Source organism: Neomonachus schauinslandi, chromosome 10 (assembly GCF_002201575.2).
Source record: "Neomonachus schauinslandi chromosome 10, ASM220157v2, whole genome shotgun sequence".
Classification (NCBI taxonomy): Eukaryota; Metazoa; Chordata; class Mammalia; order Carnivora; family Phocidae; genus Neomonachus; species Neomonachus schauinslandi.
Genome location: NC_058412.1, coordinates 74,504,044 through 74,524,951, shown reverse-complemented (window position 1 = coordinate 74,524,951; position 20,908 = coordinate 74,504,044). Strand labels below are relative to the sequence as shown.

The following is a 20,908-nucleotide window of genomic DNA, read 5'->3' as shown; positions in this document are numbered from 1 at the left end:
GTTTTGCTTTGTTTTTAAATGGCCTTAGAGCTAAGAAAGGTTTTTACATTTTTAAAGGTTGGGAGAAATAGAAAACAACCAGGAATATACAACAGAGACCATATGTGGCCTACAAAGCCTGAAATGTGGGGCGCCTGGGTGGCTCAGTCATTAAGCGTCTGCCTTCGGCTCAGGTCATGATCTCAGGGTCCTGGGATCGAGCCCCGCATCGGGCTCTCTGCTCTGCGGGAAGCCTGCTTCTCCCTCTCCTGCTCCCCCTGCTTGTGTTCCTGCTCTCACTGTGTCTCTCTCAAATAAATAAATAAAAATCTTAAGGAAAAAAAAAAAAAGCCTGAAATATTTATTATTTAGTTTTTTGGAGAAAAGGTTTGCCAATCCCTGATAACAGTCAAAAATGGATTTAACAAGTGTTTTTTAAAAAATAAGAATCACTGTCATTTTCTTTTTATTCATTCATTTAAAGTAAGCTCTACACCCAATGTAGGGCTTGAACTTATGACCCAAGATCAAGAGTTGCATGCTCTGACTGAGCCAGACAGGCGCCCCTCAACAAGTATTTTTTGGGTGCCTGCTACAGTTTGGTCTAAATGCCAGCCTTAAAAATACAAAAAAGCAAAAATGTCCTGCTCTGAAGAACATAATTTTGGGGGGAAAGAAAACAGCTGCCAAGCAATGTGGTCGCTGCTTTCACACAAGTGTATTTAAGGTTATCCTAGAGGCAGTAGAAAACATCCACCTGTCAGGTTAGGGGTATATACTTCCTAAAACAAATGCTTAAGGAGGAGATGATACCTAAGCTGAGGACTGGAGGAAAAGGAGTTCCCAGAAGCGCAAAGAAAGGGAAAACATCAAGACACAGCAGGTGAAAGGAACAGAGGGGAAAGAGTTTATCATCTGAAAGGATGTAACAAAAGCTGAATATATAGGATGTATGTGGCTGGAGGGCAGGACATGTTTGGGTAGTAATGATAACTATCACTACAGAGATAAGCCAGATCACAAGGATGTTAAATACTACACCGAGGAGTTTGGATTTTATTTTGGAGATGGGGAGGTGGAGAAGGATTTTAAGCAGAAACATAAAATAATATTTGTGTCTTGAAAAGCTAAAATAAATGGAAGTCAGAGTGGAAAAAGGATCTAGCTTGAGAGACTATTTTAGAAAAACCTAAACTCAAGAGAATTAAATGGAAATAATAACATTACTGAGATTAGTACCCAGACTGGTACATCAATTCTACAAATCTGTTGCAAGGTCCTAAAAATCTGTCCTTTATCAACTAGTCTGTTAAATCCACTTCCACCAGCATATGTTTAGGAATACACAAATTCAATAACACAACTGAGATAATAAACTTTGTTCCCCGATACACTGTTATGCTGGACATCTGTCACAATGTCCTAGCACTCATATGCCAGGTGAAATGGTGCTGACTCACCGAACATGGCAATATGCTAATATCCATCCATCGTCTACCAACACCCGCCTTTCAGGTCTGAAATTCATTTTTAAATCCATTCCATAAGCTCCATATACATGTACCAGGAGAGGTTTCTTTTGTAAGTCCTCAGAATCCGTTTTGTGGAAAATGGTCATTGGCACTGATTTTCCATCCTGGAAATGAAGAGTTATTATGCATGTAAGTAAGAGTCTTTTAAAACCGCTTATCCCTGGTTTTATGCATTACTTATTGATGTTGAGCACAAACTTCATTTAATTAAGGCAACAGAGAGGTGCTTGGCTGGCTCAGTCGGTGGAACATGTGACTCTTGATCTCGGGGTTCTGAGTTCGAGTCCCATGTTGGGTGTAGAAATTACTTAAAAATAAATAGGTAAATAAATAAATAAAATAAAGACAACAGAGTTATGGTCTTTAAAAATACATCATGAAAAAAAAGAAAATAGTAGGAAGGGAAAAATGAAGGGGGGGAAATCGGAGGGGGAGATGAACCATGAGAGACGATGGACTCTGAAAAACAAACTGAGGGTTCTAGGGGGGAGGGGGGTGGGAGGATGGGTTAGCCTGGTGATGGGTATTAAAGAGGGCACGTACTGCATGGAGCACTGGGTGTTATACGCAAACAATGAATCATGGAACACTACATCAAAAACTAATGATGTATGGTGATTAACATAACATAAAATTAAAAAAAAAAAAAGAAATAAAATACATCATGGTTCGTCCCCATTTTCAGCTATACTGCTGACTTGTAATATGAACTAGAAAAGAGCAGTAAGACTCTGGCTTGAAAACAGTTTATTAAATGCAGCTTTTCATGACAGTAAAGTGATTTTAAGGAGTTTTTCACTACCATTACTGTAATTTTTTTCTTTCAAGCTAAGTCAATATATACCTATCAAGGTTAGACATACAAGCACAGCATTTTTCCTGTACCTATGGCTAGATACTGACATTTCTCATCTTTGAATATTTACAAACATGCTGATTAAAGTTTTAACAGCTCAATTTTCTGTCCGCTATAGGCAGTCCTCAACCATTAGCACCAGAATTTCTTACTGACCACTACTGACATCCACCCCTCATCCTCTTCAAAGGCCTACCTTTATTTTTAAAATGTTTAATAGTGGTTTAAGTTTTATAAATTTTAACATCTAAATTACTTTAGGGCTAGTTTAACTATTCCCCAGTGTAGTTCACATTCATTAATCACAAACTGACTGAAACTAGGCATGTCAGGACAGACAAAATTAACATAATCTGAACTACTTCTGATCTTCCTTTCATAGAAAAAGGGCAGAGAAGTTGGTTCTCACCCTTACAGAAACTAGTGAAACAGTGCTAGTTTACATAAAATAAGAGAGAATAACAAAAGGAAAATAATATAACCAAGCCACTCTCCCTATTTTTTTCATTCTCATTGTGAAAACTTACCTTTGGGGCACTGGAATATTATCAAATAAGGAGGCAATCTTTCATCATTCCTTATCACACTCAGCTTGTTCCGAGTGTAACTGGAGTTTCACTTCTCAGATTCATTCATTCTTATAAGATGAGGTAGATTAATTTCTATAAATTGTCTTTTCATCTCCCCAACTTAAATCAATCAGAGAAAAACTTGCTGGTTGAAAACTTACGAAAAAGAAGAGGTGACGGGCTGGATCTGAGTTCATCAGCAGTGCAAAAATGCCTGTGGAAAGTTATAGCAGCAGGGCGCCTGGGTGGCTCAGTTGGTTAAGCGTCCGACTCTTTTTTTCTTCTTTTTTTTTTTTTTAAAGATTTTATTTATTTATTTGACAGAGAGAGACACAGCGAGAGAGGGAACACAAGCAGGGGGAGAGGGAGAAGCAGGCTTCCCGCCGAGCAGGGAGCCTGATGCAGGGCTCGATCTCAGGACCCTGGGATCACGACCTGAGCCAAAGGCAGACACTTAATGACTGAGCCACCCAGGTGCCTCAAGCGTCCGACTCTTGATTTCGGCTCAGGTCATGATCTCAGGGTCGTGAGACTGAGCCCTGTGGTGGGCTCCCTGCTCAGCATGGAGTTTGCTTGAGATTCTCTCTCTCCCTCTGCCCCACCCCGCCTCTCTGCATGCACTCTCTCTCTCTCTAATAAATAAACCTTAAAAAAAAAAAAAGTAGTAGCTTCCACTGAGCACTTTCTCCTTTTTTCCCTAATTCATAAAGCATCCCTGGGTTCCCCAAGAACTAGCTTCACTGTTCTTCCCATTTGGGGTATGATAACTACAACATTTTGAAAGACTGGTATAATCCCACATTTCTAAAGTGGAACAAAACCTAAACATGTATTTATTGACAAAAAACAAAACACAAAAATCTGGATGGTAATACACTAAATGGTAAACAATAATTATGTCTAAGAGGTACAGCAACAGCAAATGGAACTGGAAGTAGTCATCTAAACTTTACACATTCTGCATTTTTGCATTTCTTCTAAGAAATGTATTATTGAAAAATACATATTTAAATAAAGTTATTAAAAGAAAATCAATGAGTTAAAAAAATTCATAAAGACAAAAGGCTTTGTCACAATCCATTGCCAGCACATATGAAATTATCTGTTGTTTGGTATGCTAAGGTCTGAAAATCCCTTAAATCCAAGGCCACAGTTTATTAATTTATTCCTCACTTGCACAAACTTTCTTTTCTACTTTTCACTCTCCTGTCTTCCCTCTTTTACACTATACTTTGGCCGTAATGCCCTTCTTTATACTTCTTTCTTTAAATTTTAAGTAAGCTCTACACCCAACGTGGGGCTCAAACTCATGACCCTGAGGATCAAGAGTCTTGGGCTCTTCCAACTGAGCCAGTCAGGCAGCCCCCTCTTTTATACTTCTTGAATGCACCATTTCTCCCTCAATTTAGGGCCTCCACACAAAATGGATTCCTCCTGTCCCCTTTCTAGCTTAATTCTTTTTTTCTGTTTTGAAAGATTTTATTTATTTGAGAGACAGAGAATGAGAGAGAGAGAGCACAAGCTAGAGGAGGGGTAGAGGAAGAGGGAGAAGCAAGCTCCCTGCTGAGTAGAGAGCCCGATGCGGGGCTCAATCCCAGGACCCTGGGATCATGACCTGAGCCAAAGGTAGCCACTTAACCAGCTAAGCCACCCAGGCACCTCTCTAGCTTAATTCTTAGTCATCTTAGAGGTCCTACCTGAGACATCACTTCCTCGGAGAAGCCTTCTGTGATCTCTCCAGCCTAGGGAAGGTCCCTGTGTCATGTTTCCACTGTACTCAGTACAGCTTCCTTTGCAGCAGTCAGTACATTAGCAATTACTCCTTCAACATCGGTCATCTTCCCTGCTAGATTTAAGCTCCATGAAGGCAGGACTGTATGAGTCTAGCTCACTCTAGTCAATTGCTTACCAACTTCACAATTTTTGCCATAACTAGAAACCAACTTTGACTATTTAAGTCAACTTTAAAAATTCAAACATAGGGGCGCCTGGGTGGCTCAGTTGGTTAAGTGACTGCCTTCGGCTCAGGTCATGATCCTGGAGTCCCGGGATCGAGTCCCGCATCAGGCTCCCTGCTCGGCAGGGAGTCTGCTTCTCCCTCTGACCCTCCTCCCTCTCATGCTGTCTCTCATTCTCTCTCTCTCAAATACACAAATAAAATCTTAAAAAAAAAAAAAATTCAAATATAAACATGTGAACTCAAGAGCTTGATATGTGCTAGTTATACTTTTTCTAATCCATGTTAAATAAATATATCAATATTGGGGCGCCTGGGTGGCTCAGTCGTTAAGCGTCTGCCTTCAGCTCAGGTCATGATCCCAGGGTCCTGGGATCGAGCCCCACATCTGGCTCCCTGCTCAGCCGGGAAGCGTGCTTCTTCCTCTCTCACTCCCCCTGCTTGTGTTCCCTCTCTCACTGTCTCTCTCTCTGTCAAAAAATAAAATCTTTAAAAAAAATAAAAAATAAAAAAATAAAATAAATATATCAATATTAAAGTTAAAAAAATATCCATGTATCCTCTAAAAATCATTTGGGTCTTACTGGGGTATGTGAGATCCACTTTACAGAACCATGCTAATGTAACACCAGCAGCAACCACACAGTGCCTGACAGCACGCCTGCAGTAGATGGGAGCTCGAGTTGAGGTTATAAAGACTTACCTTGCTTTTGGCTTCCAGACGTAAAACACGACTAGTCTTTGTGATTGGGTCTTCATGCCCAGTTTCCTCAAACAGTTTGCCCTCTGCAAACTTGTACGTGTAATATTTTGGGGGACGTATTGGAGAGCAAAGCTGAAAGGGGCAGTTCTTCGGGTCTGAATTTGTATCCATTATGAATCCACAGGCCCAAGGAGGGAGCTAAAGAAATAAAAGTTATTTTTACTCTTTATCTAGACATTAAGTATCATTAATTAAATTCCTGAGTCTGCTACAAATAAGATGATAAGGACATCAAGTTTACTTTTATCCACTATACATAATGCCTCATTTAAATATTATCTCAGCACAAATATATTTCGAGTAACAAATGAACAGACCTCTACACTGATGACCAATAAAATAAGGACAAATTATAGGAAAGTGGTTTATCATGACTCTGGATTTACATGATACCTCCTTTAATAAAGATTATTATTTTGGGTATGGTTAAGAAAAAGAGCAAATCAAATCCTAATTCCAGAGCCCAGCCACATCTCCAGATCTCTGTTCTCCTGGATCACGAAATTTCTCTCATCTGTTTTACTAATTTGCCCCCAGCCCTCCGCCTGCTGCCCAGACAGCCACACTGATGACAGTTATTATTCCAGGGCTACAAACTGGCGCAGCAGCACTAACGCACTTACAGTTTGTTTCTAACTTTAGCTCCCAGGCTATTGTGCAGAACAAAACCTTTCCTGGCATATCCACTCTGAGGGACTCACAGCTATTATGATTAGGATTCTTAACTTTAAGAAAAAAAGGAAAGGAATCAAAATGTATTCTCTCAGAGCAGCAGGGTCCAGTTTCAAGCCCGCCACTAACATCCCTCTTACACCTTTCAAAGAACTCTGGTAAACAGGCTGACAGAGTGTAAGAAATGCTGCCGAGAGTTAGAACATTAAAAGAAAACTGCCTTTCTTTTCCTGAGTAATTGTAGAAAGAACAAATTCCTCAGAAAATCAGAGGTCTTAGCACAGCAATGTCACTGGTGGACACTATTCAAAAAGGGTAGGTGGGGGCTGTGTGCATAAAGAGTGCACCATCTAACCTGTAGAAACTACAGCCAAAGAGCTTATGTTCACAGAGCAATTAATCCAAAGAATCTAGCTTCCTGAAACACGATAAGGATATATATTCACAATGTCTCTTAAAGACAGTTCCTAATTTACTGTCCTCAGATTGAGGATTATGTTCAAGGATAATGTTTATTTAAGTGCAAGCCACAGAACTGGAAAGCAGCCCATGACATGTCAAAGTTGGGAAGTCTGGCAGCATAAATGGAGTAAACAGAGACCTTAGTGGGGTAAAAGCACCACCGCTACTCACCTTGTAAGCAGGTTTCAGAAAGAGGGGACACAGTGCCTCAGTCCACAGAGGCACAAGTTTTTCTGTTCTTTGGTGAAACTTAAAAAAAAAAAAAAAGGTTCCACGTGCCCCGTGTGGTAAGTTTTCATACTTTTAGACCAAGTGGTTCCAATAAATAAAAAAACTCTTTCAGGTGTATTTCTTAAAGTACTGGGATCAAGGTTAAAGTTTTACCATAACAAAACTGTTCCATGGCTATGGACTTCTTAAAGTTTGCCCAGCTCATGTGGAAAGAAGCATTAACCATCTTAAGGATACCTTAAGCCACATTTCCTACTGAGAAAAACCTGTAGTACCATCTGGGTATATTAATGGACAGCACCTGAGAATAATTTTAAGTTGGCTAGGTGATATGCAGATATTTCTTACATACTTGACAGAAACAGTTTCAGCTTTAGCATTCTACCAGCAAATCATAGTCATTTATTTCACTGAAAGAATGATTAAGACACACACGCTGAAAGAAAACTGGCCCAGGTATGTAAACACCTCCATGTAAACTGATGTTAGTACAGAACAAAAAAAAATTTCCCAATTTGCTTAAATTAAATATAACCAATTAAAATATCATTACTTCTTTTTGTGGGAAAAAAAAATTACCAGGAAAAACTGATATGATGACCAAGGATAGGAGCCAAATATATTAAGGATTTTACATTTCTGTTGCTCAGATTGAGTTTAAAAAAGCCTTTTAGTCAAGTGCCTACTGAAATGTTACATACAGAAATACTTTATAATCCAGTTTGCTTAAAGATTTTGTCCTTTGTGATTGACACTGTCTATGCATATTAATCAGTATTACCTAGTTCATGAAAGACTCCGATCTATAAAATTTTCTTTAAGTAGAACCTAGTATATAATGTAGTATTTGATTCCATGTGTTGATGACTCAGAACATTATAACAAGGCCTAACAGGTACTATAGGCTGGGAGGTCAGGGAATGAAGAGACAAAGGATACAGAAAAAATTAAAGACATGATGTTCCACTGGAGACACTCCTGGAAGTCTCAGGCCCTCGGGAACAGGGGAAAATACACGGCAGGGCACTATAGGACCTCTTCTTCATAAAGCCATTACCCTCAACAACAGGAGACACAGCTGACTTTCCTAACACACAGAGATAGGCACAGAGACTAGACAAAATGAGAAGACAGGAATTTGTCCCAAATGAAAGAACAGGACAAGGCCACAGCCAGAGATCTAAGTGAAAACAGATATAAGTAACATGCCTTATGAAAAATTTAAAGCAATGATCATAAGAATACTCACTGGACTTGAGAATAGCGTAGAAGAGATAAGTGAAACAATTAACAAAGAGGTAAAGAATAACATAGCAGAGATAAAGGGCTCAATAAACGAAATGAGACACACACTTGATGGAATGAATGAACAAGAGGCTGGAATAAACAGAGGAATGAATTAATGACCTAGAGGACAGAGTAATGTAATCAGGATGAGTAAATGAGAGAAAAAAGAATTATGCAAAATAAGAAGAGACTTAGGGAACTTAGTGACTCCATCAAACATAGTAACATTCCTATTATAGGAGTCCTAGAAGAAGAGAGAAAAAAGGGGCAGAGAACTGATTTGAAGAAATAATAGCTGAAAACTTCCCTAATCTGGGGAAGGAAACAGATATCCAGATTCAGGAGGCAAAGAGAACCCCCAATGAAAATCAATAAAAGCAGATCCATACCAAGACATACTGTAATTAAAATGATGAAATATAGTGGTAAAGAAAAAAATATTAAAAACAGCAAGACAGGGGCGCCTGGGTGGCTCAGTCATTAAGCGTCTGCCTTCGGCTCGGGTCATGATTCCAGGGTCCTGGGATTGAGGCCCGCATAAGGCTCCCTGCTCAGCGGGGAGCCTGCTTCTCCCTCCCCCACTCCCCCTGCTTGTGTTCCCTCTCTCGAATAAATAAATAAAACTTAAAAAAAAAAAAAAAAAAAGCAGCAAGACAAAAGAAGACTGTTACATACAAAGGAAACCCCATGAAGCTATCAGTGGGTTTTTCAGCAGAAACCTTCCAAGCCAGAAACGAGTGACATGATGTATTCAAAGTGCTGAATGGGAAAAACTTGCAGCCAAGAATACTCTATCCAGCAAGGCTACCATTCAGAATGGAAAGAGAGATAAAGTGTTTTCTAGACAAAAACAAGGAGTTCATGACCACTAAACCAGCTGTGCAAGAATTTTTTTTTTTTAAGATTTTTAATTTATTTATTCATGAGAGAGAGAGAGGCAGAGCGAGAAGCAGGCTCCCAAGGAGCAGGGAGCCCGATGCAGGACTCGATTCCAGGACCCTGAGATCATGACCTGAGCCGAAGACAGACGCTTAACCATCTGAGCCACCCAGGCGCCCTGTGCAAGAAATCTTAAGGGGGATTCTTTGAGTGAAAAGGAAAGATCAAAAAAGACAGCATGGGGGCACCTAGGTGCTCAGTCGTTAAGTGTCTGCCTTCGGCTCAGGTCATGATCACAGGGTCCTGGGATTGAGCCCCGCATCAGGCTCCCTGCTCAGCCGGAAGCTTGCTTCTCCCTCTCCCACTCCCCCTGCTTGTGTTCCCTCTCTCGCTATCTTTCTGTCAAATAAATAAATAAAATCTTAAAAAAAAAAAAAAAAAGACAGCATGACCATAGGAAGCACAAAAGCAGTAAAATGAACTCACAAAATAAAAGGATGTAAACTATGACACCATATACCTAACTTGGGGAGGAGAGGAGTAAAGAATGGTTCAAACTTAAATGACCATCAACTTAATATAGACTTTAGCTAATATGCAGCAGAGGTTATATAAAAACCTAATGGTAACCACAAATCAAAAACCATTCATAAACATGCAGATAATAAAGAGAAAGAAATCCAAATACATCACTGTATTGCTGAATGATGAGAGAGAAAGGGAAGAAAGGATCAGAGAAAAACTGCAGAAAACAAACCATAAAACAAGTAATAAAATGGCAATAAGTACATACCTATCAATAATTACTTTGAATGTAAATGGACTAAATGCTCCAATCAAAAGATCTAGGGTGACAGAACAGATAAAAAACAAGACTCATCTAAATGCTGCCTACAGGAAACTCATTTTATTTATTTATTTATTTATTTTTTTAAATAAAGATTTTTTATTTATTTATCTGAGAGAGAGAATGGGAGACAGAGAGCATGAGAGGGAGGAAGGTCAGAGGGAGAGGCAGACTCCCCGCCGAGCAGGGAGCCCGATGCGGGACTCGATCCCGGGACTCCAAGATCATGACCTGAGCCGAAGGCAGTCGCTTAACCAACTGAGCCACCCAGGCGCCCCAGGAAACTCATTTTAGACCTAAAAACACCTGCAGATTGAAAGCGAGGGGATGGAGAAACATTTATCATGCAAATGGATATCAAAATAAAGCTGGAGTAGCAATACTTATAAAGGACAAAATAGATTTTAAAGACTGTAACAAGAGACAAAGAAGGACACTATATAATAATAAAGGAGACAATCGAACAAGATATAATAATTATAGATATTTATGCACCCAACATGGGAGCACCCAAATACATAAAACAGTTAATAAGACACATAAAGGAACTAATCGGCAATAATACAATAATAGCAAAGGACTTTCATGCCCCCCTTACATCAATGGACAGATCACCTAAAGAGAAAATCAACAAGAAAATGATGTCGTTGAATGACACACTGGACTAGATGGATTAAACAGATATATTCAGAGCATTACATCCTAAAACAGCAGTATACACATTCTTTTCAAGTGCACATGGACCATTCTCCAGAACAGATCACATATTAGGCCACAAAACAAGCCTTAACATATTTGAAAAGATCTAAGTCATACCATGCATCTTTTTTGGACCACAGTGCTCTGAAACTGGAAGTAAACCACAAGAAATAGTCTGGAAAAGATCACAAATACATGGTGGTTAAATAACATGCTACTAAACAATAAATGCGTCAATCAGGAAATAAAAGAAATAACAAAGTACATAAAAACAAATGCAAATGGAAACACAATGGTTCAAAACCTTTGGGATGCAGCAAAAGCGGTTCCAAAAGTAAAGTTTATAGCAATATAGGCCTACCTCAAGAAGAAAAAAAATCTCAAACAACCTAACTTTACACCTACAGGAGCTAGAAAAAGAAGAACAGAATAGAGAGCCCAGAAATGGACCCTCAACTCTATGGTCAACTAATCTTCGACAAAGCAGGAAAGAATGTCCAATGGAAAAAAGACTGTCTCTTCAACAAATGGTGTTGGGAAAATTGGACAGCCACATGCAGAAGAATGAAACCGGACATTTCCTTACACCACACACAAAAAAAGACTCAAAATGGATGAAAGACCTAAATGTGAGACAGGAGTCCATCAAAATCCTAGAGGAAACACAGGCAGCAACCTCTTTGACCTCAGCCGCAGCACCTTCTTCCTAGAAACATTGCCAAAGGCAAGAGAAGCAAGGGCAAAAATGAACTATTGGGATTTCATCAAGATAAAAAGCTTCTGGGGCACCCGGGTGGCTCAGTTGTTAAGCGTCTGCCTTCAGCTCAGGTCATGATCTGGGGTCCTGGGATCGAGCCCCGCATCGGGCTCCCTGCTCAGCAAGGAGCCTGCTTCTCCCGCTCCCACTCTGCTTACTTGTATTCCCTCTCTTGCTTTGTCTCTCTGTCAAATAAATAAAATCTTAAAAAAAAAAAAAAGATAAAAAGCTTTTGCACAGCAAAGGAAACAGTCAACAAAACCAAAAGAAAACTGAAAGAATGGGAGAAAATATTTGCAAATGACACATCAGATAAAGGGCTAGTATCCAAAATCTATAAAGAACTTCTCAAACTCACCACCCAAAGAACAAATAATCCAATCAAGAAATGGGCAGAAGACATGAACATTTTTCCAAAAAAGACATCCAAATGGCCAACAGACACATGAAAAAATGCTCAACATCACTTGGCATCAGCAAAATCCAAATCAAAATCTCAATGAGATACCACCTCACACCAGTCAGAATGGCTAAAATTAATAAGTCAGGAAATGACAGATGTTGGCGAGGACGCGGAGAAAGGGGAACCCTCCTACACTGTTGGTGGGAATGCAAGCTGGTGCAGCCACTCTGGAAAACAGTATGGAGGTTCCTCAAAAAGTTGAAAATAGAGCTACCATATGATCCAGCAATTGCACTACTGGGTATTTACCCAAAGATACAAATGTAGGGATCCGAAGGGCTATGTGCACCCCAATGTTTATAGCAGCAATGTCCACAATAGCCAAACTATGGAAAGAGCCTAGATGTCCATCAACAGATGAATGGATAAAGAAGATATGGCGTATATATACAACGGAATATTATGCAGCCATCAAAAAACCCACGAAATCTTGCCATTTGCAACGACATGGATGGAACTAGAGGGTATTATGCTAAGCAAAATAAGTCAATCAGAGAAAGACATGTATCATATGATCTCACTGATATGAGGAATTCTTATTCTCAGGAAACAAACTGAGGGTTGCTGGAGTGGTGGGGGGGGGGAGGGAGGGGGTGGCTGGGTGATAGACATTGGGGAGGGTATGTGCTGTGGTGAGTGCTGTGAATTGTGTTAAGACTGATGAATCACAGACCTGTACCTCTGAAACAAATAATACATTATATGTTTAAATAAAAAAAAAAAAAAAAAAAAGAAGATAGTAGGGAGGGAAAAATGAAGGGGGGGAAATCGGGAGGGGGAGATGAACCATGAGAGACTATGGACTCTGAGAAACAAACTGGGAGTTCTAGAGGGGTGGGGGGATGGGTTAGCCTGGTGATGGGTATTAAAGAGGGCACGTATTGAATGGAGCACTGGGTGTTATACAATATACAGCAAACAATAATGGAACACTACATCAAAAACTAATGATGTCATGTACAGTGACTAACATAATAAAAAAATTTTTAAAAAAAGTTCATTAAAAAAAAGAAGAATAAAAAGAAAAAGAAGAACAAAATCTAAAATCAGCAGAAAGTGGAGCACCTGGGTGGCACAGTTGGTTGGGCATCCAACTCTTGGTTTCGGCTCAGGTGGTGATCTCAGGGTCATGAGATTGAGCCCTGTGTCTGGCTCTGCACTCAGGGAGGAGTCTGCTTGAGACTCTCTCTCCCTCTCCCAAATAAATAAATCTTAAAAAAAAAAAAAAAAAAACCCACAAAAACCCAGCAGAATGAAGGAAATAATAAAAGATCAGAGCAGAAATAAGTGATACAGAAACTAAAAAACATAAAACAAAAAAAACCCAATAGAAATAGATCAGTGAAATGAGGAGCTGGTTCTTCGGGGGGGAAAAAAAATCAATAAAATTGATACACCTCTAGCCAGACTTATCAAGAGAAAGGACCCAAATATATAAAATTACAAATGAAAGAGAAGAAACAGCAACAAACACCACAGAAATACAAACAATTTTAAGAGAATATTATGAAAAATTATATGCCAAATTGGACAACTTAGAAGAAATGGACAAATTCCTAGAAACATATAACCTACCAAAACTGAAACAGGAAGAAATAAAAAATTTGAACAGACTGATAACCAGCAATGAAACTGAATCAGTAATCAAAAAATGAACAAAGAAAAGTCCAGGACCAGAAGGCTTCACAGGTGAATTCTACCAAACATTTAAAGAAGAGTTCATACATATTCTTCTCAAACTATTCCAAAAACTAGAAAAGGAAAAATTCCAGATTCATTCTATGAGGCCAGCATTACCCTGATATTAAAACCAGATAAAGACCCCACAAAAAAGGAGAACTACAGGTCAATATCTCTTTTGAACATATGTGCAAAAACCTTCAACACAATACTAACAAACTGAATCCAACAATATATTAAAAACATCATTTACCACAACCAAGTGGGATTTATTCCTGGGTTGCAAGGGTGGTTCAATATTCACAAATCAATCAACGTGATACACCACATCAGGAAGAGAAAGAATAAGAACCATAATATCATTTCAGTAGATGCAGAAAAAGCACTTGACAAAGTACAACATCCATTCATGATTAAAAAACAACAACAACAACAACAAAACCATCAACAAAGTAGGTTTAGAGGGAATATACCGCAACGTAATAGAGGCCATTTAGGAAAAACCTACAGCTAACATCATCCTAAATGGGGAAAACCTGAGAGCATTTCCCCTAAGGTCAGAAACAAGGCAAGTATGTCCACTCTCACCACTTTTATTCAGCAGAGTTCTGGAAGTCCTAGCCACAGCAATCAGACAACAAAAAGAAATAAAAGGCATCTAAATTGGTAAGGAAGCAGTAAAATTTTCACTATTTGCAGATGACATGATAGTATAAATAGAATATCTGAAAGATAACACCAAAAAACTGCTAGAACTGATAAATGAATTCAGTAAAGTTGCAGGATACAAAATCAATGTACAGAAATCTGTTGCATTTCTATACACAATAATGAAGAAGAGAAATTAAGAAAACAATCCCATTTACAATTATACCAAAAATAATAAGATACCTAGGAATAAACCTAACCAAAAAGGTAAAAGACCTGTACTCTGAAAACTACAAAACACTAATGAAAGAAACTGGGGAGGACACAAATGGAAAGACATTTCATGCTCATGGATTGGAAGAAAAAACACTGTTGAAATGTCTGGACTACCCAAAGCAATCTACACATTTATTTATTATTTTTTATTTTTATTTATTTATTTTTTTAAGATTTTATTTATTTGAGAGAGAGAGAATGAGAGACAGAGAGCATGAGAGAAATGAGGGTCAGAGGGAGAAGCACACTCCCTGCTGAGCAGGGAGCCCGATGCAGAACTCAATCCCAGGACTCCAGGATCATGACCTGAGCTGAAGGCAGTCGCCCAACCAACTGAGCCACCCAGGCGCCCCATTTTTTATTTTTTTAAAACGATTTTATTTATTTATTTGAGAGAGAGAGAGCACATGAGAGGGGGGAGGGTCAGAGGGAGAAGCAGACTCCCAGCCGAGCAGTGAGCCCGATTGCAGGACTCGATCTGGGAACTCCAGGATCATGACCCGAGCCGAAGGCAGTCGCTTAACCAACTGAGCCACCCAGGCACCCTCAATCTACACATTTAATGCAATCCCTATCAAAATACCAACAGCATTTTTCACAGAACCAGAACAAACAATCCTAAAATTTGTATGGAACTACAAATGACCCCAAACAGCCAAAGCAATCTTGAAAAAGAAAAGCAAAGCTGGAGGCATCACAATTCCGGACTTCAAGTTACATCACAAAGCTGTAGTGATCAAAACAGTATGGTATTGGCACAAAAATAGACACATAGATCAAAAGAACGGAATAGAATCCAGAAATAAATCCACAACTATATGGTCAATTAATCTTTGACAAAGCAGGAAAGAATATCCAATGGGAAAAAGTCTCTTGATTTCAACAAATGGTGCCGGGAAAACTGGACAGCCACATGCAAAAGAATAAAACTGGACCACTTACAAACATAAACTCAAAATGGATTAAAGACCTAAATGTGAGACCTGAAACCATGAAAATTCTAGAAGAGAGCACAGGCAGTATCAGCCATAGCAACATTATTCTAGATATGTCCCCTGAGGCAAGGGAAACAAAAGCAAAAATAAACTATTGGGACTACATCAAAATAAAAAGCTTCTGCACAGCAAAGGAAACAACAAAACTAAAAGGCAACCTACAGAATGGAAGAAGATATTTGTAAATGACATATCCAATAAAGGGTAATATCTAAAATAGGTAACTTATAGAACTGAACCCCCCCCAAACAATCAAATTTAAAAAATGGGCAGAAGACATGAGCAGACATTTCTTAAAGAAAACATGGCCAACAGACATGTGAAAAGATGCTCATTTTCACTTATCAAAACTACGATGAGATACCACTTCACACCTGTCAGAATGGCTTAAATAAAAAACACAAACAGCAGGTATTGGCAAGGATGTGGAGAAAAAGGAACCCTACCCTCTTCCACTGTTGATAGCAATGTAAACTGGGGCAGCCACTGTGGAAGACAGTATGGAGGTTCCTCAAAAAATTAAAAACACAACAACCCTACTATCAAGCAATCTCACTACTGGGTATTTACCCAAAGAATACAAAAATACTAATTCAAAGAAATACATGCACTCCTATGTTTATCGCAGCATTATTTACAATAGCCAAATTATGGAAACAGCCCAAGGGTCCACTGACAGATGAATAAAGATGTGGTGTGTATACACACACACACACACACACACACAGGAATATTATTCAGCCACAAAAAAGAATGAAATCTTGCCATTTACAATGACATGGATGGAGCTAGAGAGTATTATGCTAAGTTAAATTAGAGAAAAATACGAATGATTTCCCTCATATGTGGAATTTAAGAAAGAAAAAGAGCAAAGGAAGAAAAAAGAGACAAAGCAAGAGACTCTTAACTTCAGAGTATTGGCAGTTACTAGAAGGGAGGTGGGTGGGAGTGGTGGGCGAAACAGGTGATGGCGATTAAGGAGTGCACTCATCCTGATGAGCACCAGGTGATTAAAATAAAAACTTAAAAAAAAAAGACCTGATGTTTGTTGCAATGGCAGTTAAAACCACAGGAACTGAGGCATATCTTTAAACTAGGAATACTTAAAAAATGCAAAGGTCATATTTAGTGAGAAGTCAAATTTTATTTATTTTTTTAAAGATTTTACTTATTTATTTGACAGACAGCGAGAGAGGGAACACAAGCAGGGGGAGTGGGAGAGGGAGAAGCAGGCTTCCCTCCGAGCAGGGAGCCCGATGCGGGGCTCGATCCCAGGACCCTGGGTCCATGACCTGAGCCGAAGGCAGACGCTTAAGGACTGAGCCACCCAGGCACCCCGAGAAGTCAAATTTTATTATAGTAAACTCTCATAACATTGCCGATTGTCTTGACATACAATTTCGCTGTGAGAAATGCACTGCTAGAAATTATACATTCTCTCTCATCCCTATTCAAGATGGGATTTCCCTGTCTTCAATTTCCCAATTGAAGATGTATGGTTTTGGCATCAATTAGCAAGTAAAAAGAAACTCTGAATCCAGTAGATGAAGACAATAAGAAAATCACTAAGTTTAAATCACCCTTTTTATTTTAAGGACACCTACATAGTCCTCTAAAATACAAGATGTTCTATTTGATAATTTGATTTTAGGGAGTAGCTGGAAAATTTTGGTTGTTTTTGGAACCTTGGTATTTCTTACGTATACCAAGATAAACTTGAAGGTAATTTCCTTGCGCCTTATCATCAAAGCAAGCTTTGGTGGAGCCTAAAATGGCCGCCAGATAACCTCATGAAGTATAACTCGACTCAACTCATTTCTATGCCCCAAAACTTCAAATTTTCCTCTCTTCATAATTTATGCATAAGCTTCTCATTTGAAAGTCAAAGAACGTCAAATCATAGCTTCATCCTACATACGTTTATTGTGCTTCAATAAAACAGAATTATTAGCAGTTTCCCGAACATTTTGTGAACTTCTCCAGCTCTTAGAGCTTTATTTGATGGACTTTCTCATCCTAGAATACCATTTCCCTCCCTGTCAGAATTCTATCTATCCTCTTGAGTTTATCTCAAATTCTACTTTCCCTACAAAAGCTTTCCTGGGCCACTTACATAAGCCCATTGTATACTTAATATCTGTGTACAGAAGTTCAATAAATATCCAGTGAATTTACTGGAACTGCATTGTAGGAGACTATGACAATAATGCAATTAGGGAGGTATAAGTGGTCAACTGGCTTAACAACTCTTTCCCTATCAAGTAAAATGGAGGCCTTTCCCCTTCCTTTCAGCACCTGTTATCTGACCTACATGTTAATGCTGCTTTAACACTGGGCAATAAGGTTGGCACTCACCAATTTTTTTTTTTTTTTAAAGATTTTATTTATTTATTTGAGACAGAGAGAATGAGATACAGAGAGCATGAGAGGGAGGAGGGTCAGAGGGAGAAGCAGACTCCCTGCCGAGCAGGGAGCCCGATGCGGGACTCGATCCCGGGACTCCAGGAGCATGACCTGAGCCGAAGGCAGTCGCTTAACCAACTGAGCCACCCAGGCGCCCGGCACTCACCAATTTTAACAAGTTCACTTGTGGAGGCAGATCATCTTTCCTGGCAGCCACAGGCAATACCAGCAACTCAGCCTGCCAGGCAAACGTGCCACCATCATGGCTGTGCTGCAGTGGAGACCACTGCCACTCCCTCCCCCAAACCCCAACAGGTTAAGAAAATTGGCAAAAAGAAGATGGTGCAGACATAATGGCAGAAATACAGCAGGCGCATCCCTATTGGGGGTGTGGGATGGGAGCAGCAAGCAGTGGTTGGTTAGGCACTAGCTGGCAAGCTAGCCTGAGCTATCAGCATACCTAAAGTTGTAGAGATGTATGATAGAGATATGCAGAAAGAGAAATATGATGACACTGAGCTCTACTTCTGAAGTTCATGCTATAAGACAGTATTTTAAGTAAAACTTTATTAAAATCAAGGTCCTCTAAATAATTCTAAAATAAACCCCCTAAACATGAAAAAACCCAGTATGCTATGTTTCATTTAAATTAAATTTCTTTTAAGAAAAAGTACATTGCTACTATTCAAAATTTGATGTTCTGTTAAACTAAACTGTATGGATTTTGATTAACAGTATTGTCTTTTTGAAAATTAAACATACCTTTAGGGACCGAACTGAATCATCAGCCAGACCAATCACATTAACGTAAAGTAGATTGCTGTGCTTCAGGAATAGGACGCAGTGATCCTTAAACATGTCCAAGTCTACAACTTTAGTATTTCTCTTCATTGTGAAAAATAAATCCCAGTTCATAATAGCAGGGGTATCAGCTGCTGTTCTCATGAGCTGTGTGGAACAAAGTCAGAAGAGAGCTAGGTAACAAAACATGCTAACTTTCTAGCATCCAGAAAACTAGACCATATTAATCTTCACTGTTTTATGAAGAGCCAAAGGAATGAGCTTGCAGCGGGGCTGCAGTGCGACCATCATCATATGAAGGAGCCCAGGCTAGCCTGCCCTGTGGTGAGACAGCATGGCCTAGTGCTTACCTTACAACAAACCAATGAATGTTTGAATGAAGGCATTTGAGAAACAGCTAACTGGGGATGCATTGGGAAGCCCAGCTGGGACCAGCAGAACTGCCTAGCTGAGATCAATCCAAATTGCTAACTTATAAAATGAGTTTATAAAAGTTTATTCTTTCAAATCATTAAATTTGGCTTTGATAACTGGTAAGATCAGGATAAAGTATGTTTCATTTACTAACCTTTTTAGGCACAATTACAATATGTACAGGCATTATATCTAAGGGAAGAGAAATGGGATTGGTTATCAATAGGAAGGTAGCATCAATTTCTACACGTAACCAAAAGCCTACAAAACAGTTAACTCCTAGAGCAAGAAGTGTTGTTGATGGAAGTGTGACACTTTTTAACAGTTCAAATGGGTACACAGAGAATCCAGGATTACCTTGAATTCTGTAGGCTCGCCAACATTAGTGAGAATGTATAATTCATCATCTCTGTGTTCAACGTAGTAAAGGACTCCATGTATTCTCTTCTGGATAAGTACTGGTGGATCCCAAGGGCTTAGGCCATCTATCAACCATACTTCAGAAGTAGTCTTGTTCATAATATTTATGGTGAGGAAACGACTGTCTTTTGTAAGATACAGGAAAACAAAATAGCTGCATGTGCACGCACGCACACAGAGAGAGAAGAAAATCCAGTAAATTTCAAAGGCATGCTACCTTAAAGACAGTATCTCACTGCCTGCTGTACATATGTTGATTTTTTTTTTTTTTTTTTTTTTTTTAAAGATTTTATTTATTTGAGAGAGAGAATGAGAGAGAGAGAACACATGAGAGGGGATAGGGTCAGAGGACGAAGCAGACTCCCTGCCGAGCAGGGAGCCCCATGCGGGACTCGATCCCGGGACTCCAGGATCATGACCTGAGCCGAAGGCAGTCGCTTAACCGACTGAGCCGCCCAGGCGCCCCATATGTTGCTTTATAATGCAGACAGAAAATAAAAACTCCTTAGTGAATACTGCTTATTTAAAAGACTGGCTATTATTTTTCTCATTTCCCCCACAAAGATATTAAAAATCATTTTTCTCTTAACATTTTATTATGAACATTTTTCAAACCTACAGAAAAGTTGAAAATGTCAGGTGAATACCCATATACCCACCACTGAGATTCAATTATTACCAACATTTTGTTATATTTCCTTAATCACATTATCTGTGGATCTATCAATCCATCTTTTTCTGAATGCATTTTAATGTAAACTATAGACATCATCTAACTCCCAATCACATTAATAGATTATAGGACTTTTTGCTGGGAGAGGAAATAAACTTCCTAGAGGAGATATGTAATTATAGGGAAGGAGAGAGACAGAGTTTACTTTGTTCTTCCTCTGCATGCATGTTGGCTTTTTTACAACAAAACAAAATAGAAATAACAAAAACAGAAATAGGAAGAAAAACCCTTGCAATCTCAACACATTTAAAAAATTAATATAACTATTTTAATTTTTTCTATTTTTCTTTCCCAAGTTTATTTGTATTTCATGCATTTCTGTTTTTAAATTAATTTTTTAAACTATTAAAGTACAGTTGATATATAATGTTCTGTAAGTTCAGGTATACAATACAGTGATTAGACAACTCTATACATTACTCAATGTTCATCACATGTGTTTACCATTTGTTACCATACAACATGATTACAGTATTATTGAGTATATACCTTATGCTGTACTTTTCATCTCCATGACTTATTTTACTCATGCATGTCTTCAACTGAAGTAAAATATAAATGCAATTCTGTATTCTGCATTTGTGA

The 20,908-nt window shown here is 38.9% G+C and overlaps 1 protein-coding gene across 4 annotated transcripts in view; it reads right to left on the bottom strand.

Moving 5' to 3' along the window:
• PREPL (prolyl endopeptidase like) overlaps window positions 1-20,908 on the bottom strand; it is a 55,210-nt gene that overhangs the window by 6,483 nt on the left and 27,819 nt on the right. For 2 of the 4 annotated variants that reach the window (XM_021701134.2, XM_021701136.1), the window contains exons 6-9: window positions 19,528-19,744; window positions 18,718-18,903; window positions 5,597-5,794; window positions 1,440-1,615 (exon numbers count right to left, since the gene is read on the bottom strand). In XM_021701134.2, the coding sequence (XP_021556809.1) occupies window positions 1,440-1,615; window positions 5,597-5,794; window positions 18,718-18,903; window positions 19,528-19,744 (777 nt within the window). The remainder of the gene's footprint in view (window positions 1-1,439; window positions 1,616-5,596; window positions 5,795-18,717; window positions 18,904-19,527; window positions 19,745-20,908) is intronic. The other 2 variants (XM_044919130.1, XM_044919129.1) reach the window with 2 other exon arrangements.